This window comes from Anticarsia gemmatalis, chromosome 29 (genome assembly GCF_050436995.1).
Source record: "Anticarsia gemmatalis isolate Benzon Research Colony breed Stoneville strain chromosome 29, ilAntGemm2 primary, whole genome shotgun sequence".
NCBI classification, from domain to species: domain Eukaryota; kingdom Metazoa; phylum Arthropoda; class Insecta; order Lepidoptera; family Erebidae; genus Anticarsia; species Anticarsia gemmatalis.
The window spans coordinates 1,936,095-1,949,245 of record NC_134773.1 but is presented as its reverse complement, the minus strand read 5'-3'; the positions used below and the strand labels follow the sequence as shown (position 1 = coordinate 1,949,245).

Genomic DNA, 13,151 nt, shown 5'->3' with positions numbered 1-13,151 from the left:
GGCGGGGGTTCGCGCCACAGTTGCTTGACTTTAGGTAATTAATGCATATGAAACAGTTCGCAAGCGAGACCAAGACAGGAAATAATGAATCAGTCTAGCCTTTCTTATAACTATGTTTTAGTCGGCTTCCAGGCTCACTGGATGCAGCTGAATAGCATCTACCAGTATTTTACATGGAGCGACTGTCTAACAGACCTCCACAAGCCAGTTATCTGGGTTATAATCATCTTCGGTAAGACTGGTTGTGAGACTTTCAAGCTTCTGACTACTGGTCATGTCAGATTTTTGAAAGTCAAAACGCGACATAATTTAATGTGCCTTCCGAAACACTCGAAATGTATAATACGGTCACCTATCCGCATAACAACCTCGGCAAGCATAACTAGCTGTTGTTAACCAAGCCACGAGTTCCTCGGGCGAATATAAGCAAAAGGACAGTTTGATAAAAGTGTATTTCTGTTTGTCAGGTACAAGAGATAAGACTGCCTCCACTATTCCAAGGATCTGCTGCGAATTTTCAAGAAGACATAGCAGTCTTAGTCCTGGTCACTCCGTTCGTATACATGACGTATGTCAGACCTGTGTGTCTCAACTTTGACACTAACTTTGACAGAAGACAATTGCAGCAAGGCAAAAATGGCAAGGTAATAATAAAAGTTTAATTTCTCTCTCACACAGAATAGTTACAAAAAATTGATCTTAATCTAAATATCATTTATACTAATATTATTTATACTAATGTTATTTATACTAATATTATAAAGCTAAAGAGTTTGTTTGTTTGATTGTTTGTTTGTTTGTTGGTTTGAACGCGCTAATCTCGAGAACTACTAGTCCGATTTGAATAATTCTTTCAGTGTTAGATAGCCCATTTATCGAAGAAGGCTATAGGCTATATATCATCACGATACGACCAATAGGAGCAGAGTACCAGTAAAAAATGATACGAAAACGGGGAAAATTATGATTCTCTTATGTGACGCAAGCGAAGTTGCGCGGGTCACCTAGTATCATATAAATGTCGTAATCGGCAGTGATAGCCGAGTGGTCTAAGTTGGCACCTCCCACGCAAGTGGTTGCAGGTTCGAACCCAAGTAACACACCAATGACTTTTCCAAGATATGTGTGTATTGGAAATAATTATCACATGCTCCAACGGTGAAGGAAAACATCGTTAGGAAACCTTAAAAGCCTAAAATTTGCTTAATACTTTTATTGAGTATGCAAAGCCCCTAATCCGCACTTGGCCAGCGTGGTGGACTCAAGACACCTCTCCCTCATTACGGGAGGAGACCGAATTTTTGGATTGGATCAGTAGTTCCTGAGATTAGTGCGTTCAACAACAAACCTCTTTAGCTTTATAACATTAGTATAGATTGTGCGAGTGTGCGGCAGAGACAAGAGAACGCCACGATCCATACAAACTTCCTTTGCTTCACGTTCATACTTCACGTTAATGGCAGGTGGCTGGCTGGGGTTTGACAGCGGCGAACGGCAACGCCTCCCAAGTCCTGAGGGTTGTGGACATGCCGTACATCAACGTAGACACGTGCATCAACACTCTGCCGCCTGCCTTCAGGGAGTACATCACTGGGGATAAGTTCTGCGCCGGGTATACTAATGGTTAGTTTTATACATTTTGAAATATTATTCTATTCTTTATTCTAAGACTCCTACAATGAGAATTCGACTGCCTCCGTGGCGTAGTGGTTTAGGTCGCCACATCGAAACCTTTGCGTCGGAAGGTCGTGGGTTCCATTTCCACATGGAGCATTTGTGCGATCCACTAATTGTTTCGGGTCTGGTTGTTCTTTGTGTCCGTTGTTTGTATGTTCGTGGAAGCAAGAGCAATCGTCTGGGAATCGAACCCACGACCTCTGGACTCACTGGTAGTGGCGTGACGACCACTTTAACCATTGCGCGACGGAGACCGTCATTTCTGCCTTTATGGCCCGATCGATAGTGTATTTCGGGCCAAAAGTCATTGTGTTCATATTAAAATATGCTCAGGCTATGTAATTTTTTTCCTAAATAATGTTGGAATTGTAATACTTAACGACTAAAACATTTTATTAGAAACTCATTTGACACCAGCGAAAATACGAAACTGTGACGTCACTATGTCGTATTTCTATACTAAAATGTGTTTTTGACATTTCATAAAGAGTAGCTGAACGTTTACTCATATTTTTTTACTGTTTTCAGGTACGGCTTTATGCAAAGGTGACAGCGGCGGTGGGTTAGCGTTCGCAGATACCGAACTGGGAATCGAACGTTACTACCTCAGGGGCGTAGTGTCCACGGCACCGAGCAACGAGAACAAGTGCAACGTTGATACTTACACTACATTTACAAAAATAACTAAACATGAAGATTTTATTAAGGAATTTCTATAATATGTCGTAAGAAAAGATGCCAACGAGATTATAAAATAAAGTCTGTTTTAATACAAACAAAATGTGTATAGTATTATCGTATTGCATCCGCAAACGCGGAACATTCGCATTCATTCAATTGGTAGCATCCGTAATCGTGAATATTTGAATAACAAGTATAAACCAGCTACTTCTAACAGTTTTTTAATAAAGTGGGTGTTTATAACAAATATTATATTTAATATGGGATTTTTAATATAATGAATAAACATATATGGGATCAGAAGACTAGGTGTCCAACTGTAATGGTAGTGTTTAGTAAATTGTAATTGGCAACATTCTACTGAACCGTCTTTACGTGTAGGGATGTGAATATTTAAAACCGGTCTGTTTCGATCCGATTATAGAAATTATTGTGCAAGAATTTATAAGTTATTTAAAAGGCTTTTACAATTCAGTAAAAATGTAGTAATGTATTATACTAATATTATTAAAGAGAGGGTTTCTATATTACTTTGAATGTCTCAATAATTTAAAAAATAAGTTGGTAATAATAAAAGCAATTGTGTTATTTAATTAAATAAATATAATTGATAATGTACAACTTGTACAAGTTTATTAAGTTCCGATATCCTTTTGTCACATCGGATCGGAATGCAAGGAACAACCATCCCTAGTCATAGCATAGACAACTAAATAAGGCTCCTGTCAAATGTACTAAAACTACCAAATCTACCAAGCGCCGGTATATGTCACTTATGTCAGTTACAAAATGGATACCGATCTTTCGTAGTTTTACAAAAGTCTCTTTACATTGGTTTGCATTTATAATTTTATTACGGCTAGTTGTTGGTTCGTTATTTATGTCGTTCTGTGATAAATTAACTTTTGCATAGAGGTTTATAGGTTGTTGAGCCGCGAAGTCGGGATCGGCACTTGTAGTTATCAAACGAAATGAAAGTGGTCGCGTGTTTGTTAAAATTTCATAATTTGTATACAAAACTATTACTAAACCACGAATGAAATGAATAAGTAATTGTGTTGATAGTTTTTTTAATAAATTTAGGTTAGATGAGACATTTTGTCATAATAATGTTGTGAAAAATGGTGATTGTTGTATATCGATGTTCGCCCTTGTGAAAAACTGGTTCGATTGATAGTCGTCTATTTTGTCTTGTTAAATATGTCTTGTTGTATACTCTCTAGTGTCAGTCGTTATGTTCATGATACTTTATGTGAATGAACTAAAGTAACTTGATCATTTTGTTCTCTCTTGTTCGTTATTTCATGTTGTAGTAGGTACAAGTCATGTTGTCAAGGGTATAGAGTTGTTTGGTGATGTAGATAATTGTGTTGTGAGTGTAGGAGGCTGTGTGTAGTTAGCACAATACTTCTTCTTCTTAGCGTGTTGATGACAACCTAATTGTAGTATTAAAACTTAGTATAGTGTATGACACTTTCTGTCTGCACAGTATTGTGAGGCTATCACGTATCTCAGTTGACAACTATTTGAAAGGCACTATGCTGTACATTGTTTTCTCTCTTACATTACAGATAAACAAATTATAAGCAGCAATGTACTGAATAGTGACCATCAAATTGACTTAATAGTTGCTTGTACACAGTGGTGTAGGCAGAGATCAAAGAATACCACTTGTTACAATCCTTACCCACTGCCCTTGCTTCATTCACATCCATATCTGAAATATAAAAGAATATTAATATTGATATAGAACCATTTTGAGCTAGTCTGGCTTGCGCTTGGTCTGTTTTCTTTAAGCATGAGTATCTGATCTGAGCCTGGTTGTTAATGTATCTATAAAAGTATGTATTTATAAGTATATAAGTATGGTTATCAGTTCTTTGATTACCATAGTACAAGCTCTGCTTAGTTTAGAATATTGACTGTGTGTGAGTTGTCCAATAATATTTAATTATTTATAAATAATTAACCATGGTGATATATTAATTATTAATCATTTTTTATGAGAACATTTTTAAAGCATGGGTGCCAATCATGCTCTAAAATAGTGCTTTCTCATGTACAATGATAACTATATCAATACTGAAATGATACTATATCTTCTAAGTCTTCTCTAGTTTTCCCTAAATCAGTGATAACCGAGTGGTATAAGTTGGCACTTCCCATGTAGTTGCAGGTTCGAACCTAAGGTAACACACCAATGACTTTAAGAAGTTATGTGTGTATTAGAAATAATTATCACTTGCTCTAATGGTGAAGGCAAACATTGTGAGGAACTTTGCATGCCTAAAAACTGTTAAATACATTTATTGAGGGCATGCAAAGTCCCCAACCTGCACATGGCCGGGATCAAGGTCTAACCCCTCCCTCTCTAAAGAACAGGAGTCAGGCCCCAATCCATACTTGGCCAGAGTGGTGGACTAACGGCCTAACCCCTTCATTGTTTGGAAAGAGACCCTTGCCCAGCAGTGGGACAGTAATGGGATAAATTAATTATTCACTAAGTTTTACCTGCAACTTTGTCCGCCACCTGAATTTTGTTTTTATTTACATGATGTCTTGTTTTATCTTATTTGCTTTCCTTACTTTCTTCTTATTCTATACTTACATTTAATTTTATTTCTTGCTCTATTTTAACATTAACGAGTAACTCAACGAGTACTGGTCCCCAGAAAAAATCCCGCGTCGATACGACGACCAGGGCCGGAGATATGGCGATTTGAAATTTTTCAAATGGCGGCTAAGATAGCCGCGCAAGTGTCAACTTATTTTCAATTTGCGATATCTCAGCCCCCAGAGGCCGCAGAAACACGAGGATTTCGCTGTTCACTCTGGAAACCCCAGGCACAGCCAGCGGGAAAGGGATTTTCCGGAAAATGTTTTCCGCGAATTTTCATACATTTTCCACGCAATTTGTCACGAATTTTGCGACGGTTCGCTAGCTCTAGCCGAGCGCACCCTAGGGATACCAAACACGGGGCAATTCGGTTGAGAAATTCCGGAGTTACGGGCAGTGGAAATTTCCAAGATGGCGACTGTTGGATTTTTAAACCGTTGTTTTTCCGGCTTCCCTTGCCGCAATTTCCTCGTGCTTGGTATCGTTGGAATCGTCTCGACGCTCAACCACCGACGGGCAACCACCATCTTCTCATATATCTTGCCCAGAACGGGCAAGAGGCCGATTGGCCTGTGAGATTGGGGGTGGCGTAGTCGGCTTTGCTGGGTTTTCTGAGGATTACGACGGTTACCTTTTTCCAGGCTTTGGGAAGAGCGCCAGGCATCTATTTAATATGCCTAGTAATAGCTCGGGCGCTTTCCCAATTGCTTGGCTACATATATCGGAGGTCAGACCGACGGCTCCGGGTGCTTTTTTGGGGTTAAAGGAGGAAGCCCTAACTAATTCCTGCAGGGTAAAGGGAGGTTCGTTGCAGCTGCCGCCTGCTTCCACCAGCTGTCTGGCCTTGGTCCTTATCTCCTAGTGATCGACGGAGTCTTCTTCGGTGCCGTCTTTTGGGTAGAAGGACACAGCAAGCCATCTTGCTGATCCTTCTGCATCCAGCGCTACTCCGCTTTTCACGATGGGGATGTCCTCCGTCCTCTTGCTGGTCCTGTTCAGGACCCGGTAAATTCCTTCCCAGACCTCCTCCGTGTCCTGTTTCCCGCAGAATTCCTTCCAACTCTCGACCTGAGCCTTTACGACCGCTTCCTGATATTCTACCTTTTTCAGGAGATACTCCTGAACAACCTTTGCCCTTCGGATCGGCGCGGCGCAGCGGATCCTCCTCTTCCTGGTCGTGGCTTCTTTTTTCAGGTCCGCTAGGTGCTGGGACCACCACGGTGTGCTCAGTTTCTCCACCTGTCCCGCTTTTGGAATCGTCTGGTTGCAGGCCTCCTTGATGGCCAAGGTGTACCTTTCGACGATATTGTCGAGGTCTCCTCCATCGTTCACCTTGGCCACTTCCTCCTTCGTGAGGACTCTTGCCAATACTGGCCCAGTTTCTCATGAAACTGAGGCCAGTTTGCCTTCCGCGTATTGTAGGTCCTTGTGGTGCGGTGTACTCTACAACCAGACGATTTCTGCAGGTTTAACACTATTTCTAGCGCGTTGTGGTCTGAGCTTGTTACGCCATCCTTCACGCTCCAGTCGTCGACCAGTTCCAGGACATCTTCCGTGCACGCCGCGACGTCGATGTGGCTGCTCAGGTACCTATTTCCTCGGACAACTTCGAAGGTAGGTTTTCTTCCTCTGTTTAATGTGTGAAGGCCCAGTTCGTCGAGAGTTGATAGGAGCTCCTCGCCCCTGCTGTCGGTCTCTGTGCCACCCCACTAGATACTCTTCGCGTTTACGTCGCCTCCCAGGAGCACTTTTCTGGTTTCTGTGGCGAGTACCTGATTTCCTGGAGGTACGGCTCTATTGGCTTATCCGGCTCGAAGTAGAGGGAGCCTAGCGTGATCTCCCAGGCGCTTGTCGTGGCGTGATCCCCACCACAACAATGTTGTTGCTAGTGAGTTCTGGGTACTGAACCACATTAAGGCTCTGATCGAATACTGCGATCGCGGCCTTAACAGTACCCTCCCCGGGACTTGCGTTCTGGAAGATTCGAACGCCTCTAAACTCCTTCATACTTTTAGCCCCGCCGACGTACGGCTGTGCGGCTGCGGCTCGGCTGTTGGTGGCTTCCATGGTTCCAGGTTTGCTTGGTGTAGCTGGTATGGCTTCCTGCCGGTCTCCGAGACAATCTTAGCAATAGGCCACTGTCGCCCGCGCTATGTTGTCCCAGCGTTTCCTAACGCGGCATTCGGGACTGAAAGCGTTGTGGCCTATGTTTTGCTCCTTTGCCTTTAAGCAGTTTCTGTTTCGGGGGTTCGCCTGCCAAATGTTGTGGGCATTCTGCTCTCAGGTGCGGGCCGCCACAGTTCCTGCACAGGTCCACCGCCTCCTTGCACAGTCGTCTCCCGTGTCCGTAGCCCAAGCACCGGGTGCATTGGATCAGGGGCGACTGGTTTTCCACAAGGGCTGAAGGTCAACTCCCAAGCGCCCCTTCTCCAATGCTCTCCTCCTAACAGCTGGTGACGTGCTCAGGTTGCTGGTGTGCAGATTTCGTGCTCTTCTTCTGTATCTAAAAGAGATACATCCTCTCCGTCGAGGCTACGGAAAACATCCCCATTGTTGCTTCCTAGAGCCGCCACTATCTCCTCGTCACTGAGGACCTTTATGACGCCCCTGAGCAGCATCAGCGGGTCCCTGTTTTTCGCTTCCTCCACGTGAAGGTTTTGCCCGGACCTCTGCGTCCTGCTTATCATTTCCTTTCTTCCTTCTTTGGTTTTACAACCAACTATCACCTTCCTCTCTCTTCCTTTTCTCTCTCTTTCGATGATTTTTTCTCCACCATCTGTATTTGCGGCCTTTCTCACTTTGTTTAGGACCTCGTCCCCAGTCTCCTCGGTGTCATTGGAGGTGATGATAATGGAGTGCAGCGCGGTCCGTGTGGGGTTCTTGGGTTGCGCAGCTGCTTATGCTGCGTCTCTATCGCGCTGCGCAACTCCTCTATCCTCTTTCCGTTTTCTTTTATTAGGTCGCGCTGCTCCCTCTATTTTTCTGAGGAAGAGGTCATCCAGTTTTGCTGGTTTGGGTTCCGCGTCCCGCGCGGTTGCGGCAGTCTCTCTCGTTCCTAGACTAGGGCGACCCTCGTGTTCCCCCGCTCTGCCTCATTGTATATCCTCTTCATGTTGTTGAGGACTTGTTTTAGTATCTCCTTGAAGTCATTCCTCATGTTTTTGGAGTCGGTTGGGGCCGAGTGACCCTTTCCGAACCACGAGTTTATCCGCTCTGTCCGAGTTTTTGGAGAGGAGGGCATCAACCTCTTTGGTACCAGGTCTTCCTTTCCTTAAGTTGTAATACAGGTCTTGGTCGCAAGTGTTCTTGGGTTATGTACTAGAAATCACTGCTGTAAATATCTATTACAATATTTTCTTATGTTTTCTGTATGTCACTAAGGTTAGGATGCTATTTTAAGTTGTTGGCAAAATTTGGAAGTTGAAATTTGGAATATTACCTAACTGCGTTGTGGAGGTCCGATAGGCCAGTCGCTCTATGTAAAATTCTGGTATTCAGCTGCTTCCAGTGAGGCTGGAAGCCGACTCCAACATACTTGGAAATAAGGCTAGGCTGATGATGATGGATTTTATTAGGTCGGGGAGGGGAGGGATGTCTTTTCGCATTATAGTATACATGAACTTGTAATAAAATCTCTTAGGCTTCAAGAATCACAAATGAGTACACGGTTCATTAGGTTTCTTTCAGTGAGCTCGTGAGGTACCCAAATATCGAGCTTTTTTGTGTAGAGAAAAGATTTTATTACAAGTTCATACATACTATAATGCGAAAAGACTTTTTCCACGACCTAATATTTTACTTACCGTCTATTATACTTACTAGTAGGTGGCTTCCTCCAGTTAGAATCGTGCTCGTCTCAAATTGTATTAAATTGAAGGTACGCTGGGCAGGGCAAGGGTCTTCTCTCGTGAGGCCTGATCACGTGTGCTGTCACATGATTGACGTTACTCTACGCGAGTAGGCAATGGTGGCGACTATTTCAGCAATTTGTTAGTCTTTGAAGTGGCTGCTGCTAGGTTATAGAAAACTAAAGGTAGTTCGCAATTGAAACCGAGACAGTGACTTACGATCATTACTTACGATCTGTCTCCTGTCTTGGGTTCCACTTGCGAACTGTTTCATATGCATTATAGGTGCCGCCAAACAACTTGAACAATTTCGCTACATCTTAGTGAACGATTTTTAGGTCAGTTTAGGTATAATAGTTTTGCGAAAAGACGAGGGCGTTGCAGCTTCGACCACCCGACTGGTATAACAGCCAACCAAGTGTCTTCTGCACTGGGTCTACATTCTGTTTACTTTCTAATACAGCAATTTATGTTCAAGTTGTTTGGCGGCGTCTATGCCTTAAGTCAAGTAAGTAACAGTCGCTGTCTCGGGTCTCGGTCTCCGGCAACCGCCGTCGGACTCTATTGACTCAGCGTAGAAGGTGCTAGGAGCTTTAGATAGCGAGAGTATTTGTAATAGGTAGGGTAGGTGAAGTCCAAGTCAAGGTGGAACAACACGTATGTACACCTCGGCGTACACCCCTGCGTGGCTAGGAAAGAACCTAGTCACTAGTATGAGGACTCAGAATTCCAGTAGCTCGATTCTCCGCTACTATCGACTACCGATAACCAGCTGTCGAGAAATTTTGCACTAACATTTGATCAACGCCTCTACAGCAGAACTGTTTGGCAGTACATTTTTTATGTCAAACTCTGGATACCGACGGTAGAGAATTGCGCTACAGGTTACCTTCCAGTACAGGATCCCGCTATACAACAACCTTCACCGAGCTGGTTAATGAATGAAATGTATTAAGATATGTCTTCTTATCGTATGGTTAGTGGTTAACTTAGTGTCAAAGTTGATCAAGCCGCCCGAAGGCAAATGTCAATAAATATATTGTTAATGGGTTGTCGCTGAAAAAATATATTTCATCCATTAACCCGAAAGTCGTTGCATAGCGGAATCTTAGACCATTTTATTTTACTCACCGTTGCCATGGTGACACAGGACTCCACAGTCGACATTTAGTTCCCTAGCTACTGGTGTAAAAACTGGAGACTAATACTGAAACATACTAAAAACATTGATGCTCAGTTATCGCCGGGAAACATTCGCAATCAGTTCTAAAAAAAGCTACTCTAATGGATAATTTATCAATCAATCAAGCCTCATTGTCTTCATATAAAATGTCTTCAGATCCCGAAACATTAATATCTAACCGCCCATTACAAGCAAAGAAAATTGCAAAAAAAGTCACGTTTAAGGAAACTACGTCCAATGTTAAAAAGGACAGACTTCCCAGTTTTACGACAGAAATGAACGAATTCATCCTTCGTAGTTACCTTCAGATAACCAATATGGGCACTGTTAATGCTTACAGAACAGCATTGCACTACAAATTTATAGAAAACTACCCTACAATGCAAGTAAGCTCAGAAAACGTTGCGAAACAGCGAAGATCTATAATCAGTAAAAAGTTATTGCCAGAAGAAGCAATAGAACGAATTTTTAATGAAGTTAGAAATGAGTTAGAAATTAAACCAGAAAATATATTATTATCTAATGAAGTACAAAAAGAATTGGAAATTAATACTGAGAATACATTATTATCTGAAAATGAACAACCATATGTACGTATTAAATGGACAAACGAACACAATGAAGCAATTATCAGATTATATTTTAAATTAACGCGATTAGAAGCTAATAAAACAAAATATAGAAAACGTTTGCATACAGAATTTATTACTTTATTCCCGGAGTTAGCAAATGTTACTGGACAGCAAATCGCAGCTCAACGTAGCAATATAATAATACACAAATTAATAAGTGACAGTCGTATGGAAGAGATTAAATATGAAATGGCTAAAGAATTGGGTTTCATACCTTATACAGAACTAAGAAGTAAAGCTGAAAGCAAATCTGAAAATGCTATTTTAAATGATAGCAATGAAAGTCTTTCAAAGCCTAATGTAGAAAAAAATAATTCAAATATAGATGAAGACAGCGATTTGAACAAACAAGTTATATATACATACACACAAGCTTTTAAATTCTACGAAGACATTCCTTCTGATAACAGGTACAGAATCCCTTATCAAGTTATTTCAAAGAAGCTAATACAAATAATTGATTGTGTAAATGAGAATATATTAATGAAATTTCTACAAAAAGATACAGATTTGAAAACTGTCGAAACTATAGTGTATTGTGCTGCGTGGACTGTTGCCAAAGTGAATGGTACAAAATTAACCCTAAGGCCTAAAATAAGGAACCAATCTTCGAGCGATACTTCAACACCTAGATGGCAAATAAGATTAGAACGCAAGCGAGATGACTTAAGGACCAAAATCGGGAAAGTTACTCAATATTTACAAGGCAATAGGAACTATCTGCTGGTACAATATGTGTATAATTTAGTAAAACAAACTAAAGGGTACCCTCAAGAAGAATTTGATTTGCAAGTGATAAATGTTAAACATATTCTTATAAAAAAACTAGTTGAAGTACGAAATAAACTGAATGCGTTCTTGAAATGTACGTCTTAATCTAAAAATTTATACTAATATTATAAATGCAAGAGTAACTGTCTGTCTGTTAGTTACTTAATCACGCCTAAACTATTGAACCAATTTATATGAAATTTTGGTATGGAGATATTTTGATACCCGAGAAGGGACGAATAACACTATTCCGTTACTGACTGATGGACAACGCACAGCAGAAACTACTGAGCGTACTAACTTGGAATTTGCTATGAAGATTCCTAAAGAAGTGTAGAGGAGCAATAAGAGAGGATTTTAGGAAAATCTTCTCTGAAGGGGGTTGAAATGGAAGGCGTCTTCTTCTAATCGTATGGTTAGTGGTCAACGTAGTGTCAAAGTTCTTCAAGCCGCCCGAAGGCCTTTGACGTGACTTAACGACTGTTATCTTAATTGACAACAACCGGGACCGACTTTTTACGTGCCCTCCGAAGCACGGAGACGCCCTGTTCAAATACCACTATACACCCAACGATGGAATGACCGCGCCAAGGTTTGCTTAACCCACAGATCGTTTACTGACCGATGAGCGCAACTGGCTACGGGCGGCTCGGGCGAATGAATGCAGCTGGCATATTTGTGACGCATTTGCGACTGTCTAGCCCTAATTACTTTTATGTATTAACTATTCGTGTATATATAAATATATGTATTAAGTATTATCTTAATGAGTCTTTCATTACCCTTAATCCTAGAATACTAATATAATTTATGCTGCATCTTAATACTAGTGATCGCTTGGGAGGCTCTCTTAAACAGAAAAGTTTGTTTTACATTTTTTAAATAAAAAAATATTAAATAAACAAATTATAAAAACGTCTTTAATTGTAATCAGTTCTTAAATAGAGCCTTAATCTCACTTACCTACTTAGGCGACATAGACATTTACCCTCTTATTCATAAACACACTATAAACCTATTTTAGTTAAACTACTATAATATTTTTTCTCTTTTTCATTTCGCTAAGGAGTGAAAGAAACAAAACACTTTATATTAAGCCTACATATTTTTATGAATAAGAAGGGTAATTTATTAACAAATGTACTAAAAATTAAATAATTATAGAAACAAAATTTAACAAACATGTTCTTTGAGAACCATTCTTTGAAACTATAACAACAATAAATATTCTAACAATCACATTTTCAGTGCACATAAGTTTAAAGTTAGTATTTTTTATTGACAATTCTTCATTGCTCTATACATTTTCACCACCTAACTACCTAATTGTCTGTTTCACTCTCTAAGTCCGCTTCCCACAAAATATTTTCATTATTCTTGTTGTCCATGTTTATCTGCAAATAAAGTATTTACAGTCAACTTGGGTAACATTGAACGTGGTAATTTGAACTAGTTTCGATATTATTTTTTCATATGAAACCAACACAAATAATAAAAGTTTGAACTAAAATGAATCTTTGAAATCTTTGAAACCACGTTCAATGTTACCCAAATGATTCAAACTTACCCAAGTTGACTGTATTAAAATTATTTTATTAAGGTGCTCCCACACAGCAGTTATATAACGTTAGAAACTGACTTATAACATTTATTTTTAAACAAATTTGTATTAAAATTGTTTTGTTATCGTGTTGTATAACGTTATAAAACTGCTGTGACGGAGCACCTTTATATTAGTTATT

At 40.5% G+C, this 13,151-nt stretch overlaps 1 protein-coding gene across 4 annotated transcripts in view; it reads left to right on the top strand.

Annotated features, from left to right (window-relative positions):
- The window catches only part of LOC142985005 (modular serine protease-like), a 30,255-nt gene extending 18,079 nt beyond the window's left edge, over nucleotides 1-12,176 (top strand). Inside the window, exons 13-16 of one of the 4 annotated variants that reach the window (XR_012960176.1) lie at nucleotides 468-644; nucleotides 1,464-1,623; nucleotides 2,206-3,178; nucleotides 9,974-12,176. Coding sequence is in view for 1 of the 4 variants with exons in the window: in XM_076132916.1 (XP_075989031.1) it covers nucleotides 468-644; nucleotides 1,464-1,623; nucleotides 2,206-2,396 (528 nt within the window). In the remaining 3 variants the exon portion in view is untranslated. Of the gene's footprint in view, nucleotides 1-467; nucleotides 645-1,463; nucleotides 1,624-2,205 lie in introns of all 4 variants that reach the window. The other 3 variants (XR_012960175.1, XR_012960177.1, XM_076132916.1) reach the window with 3 other exon arrangements.
- The last annotated feature ends 975 nt before the right edge of the window (nucleotides 12,177-13,151 follow it).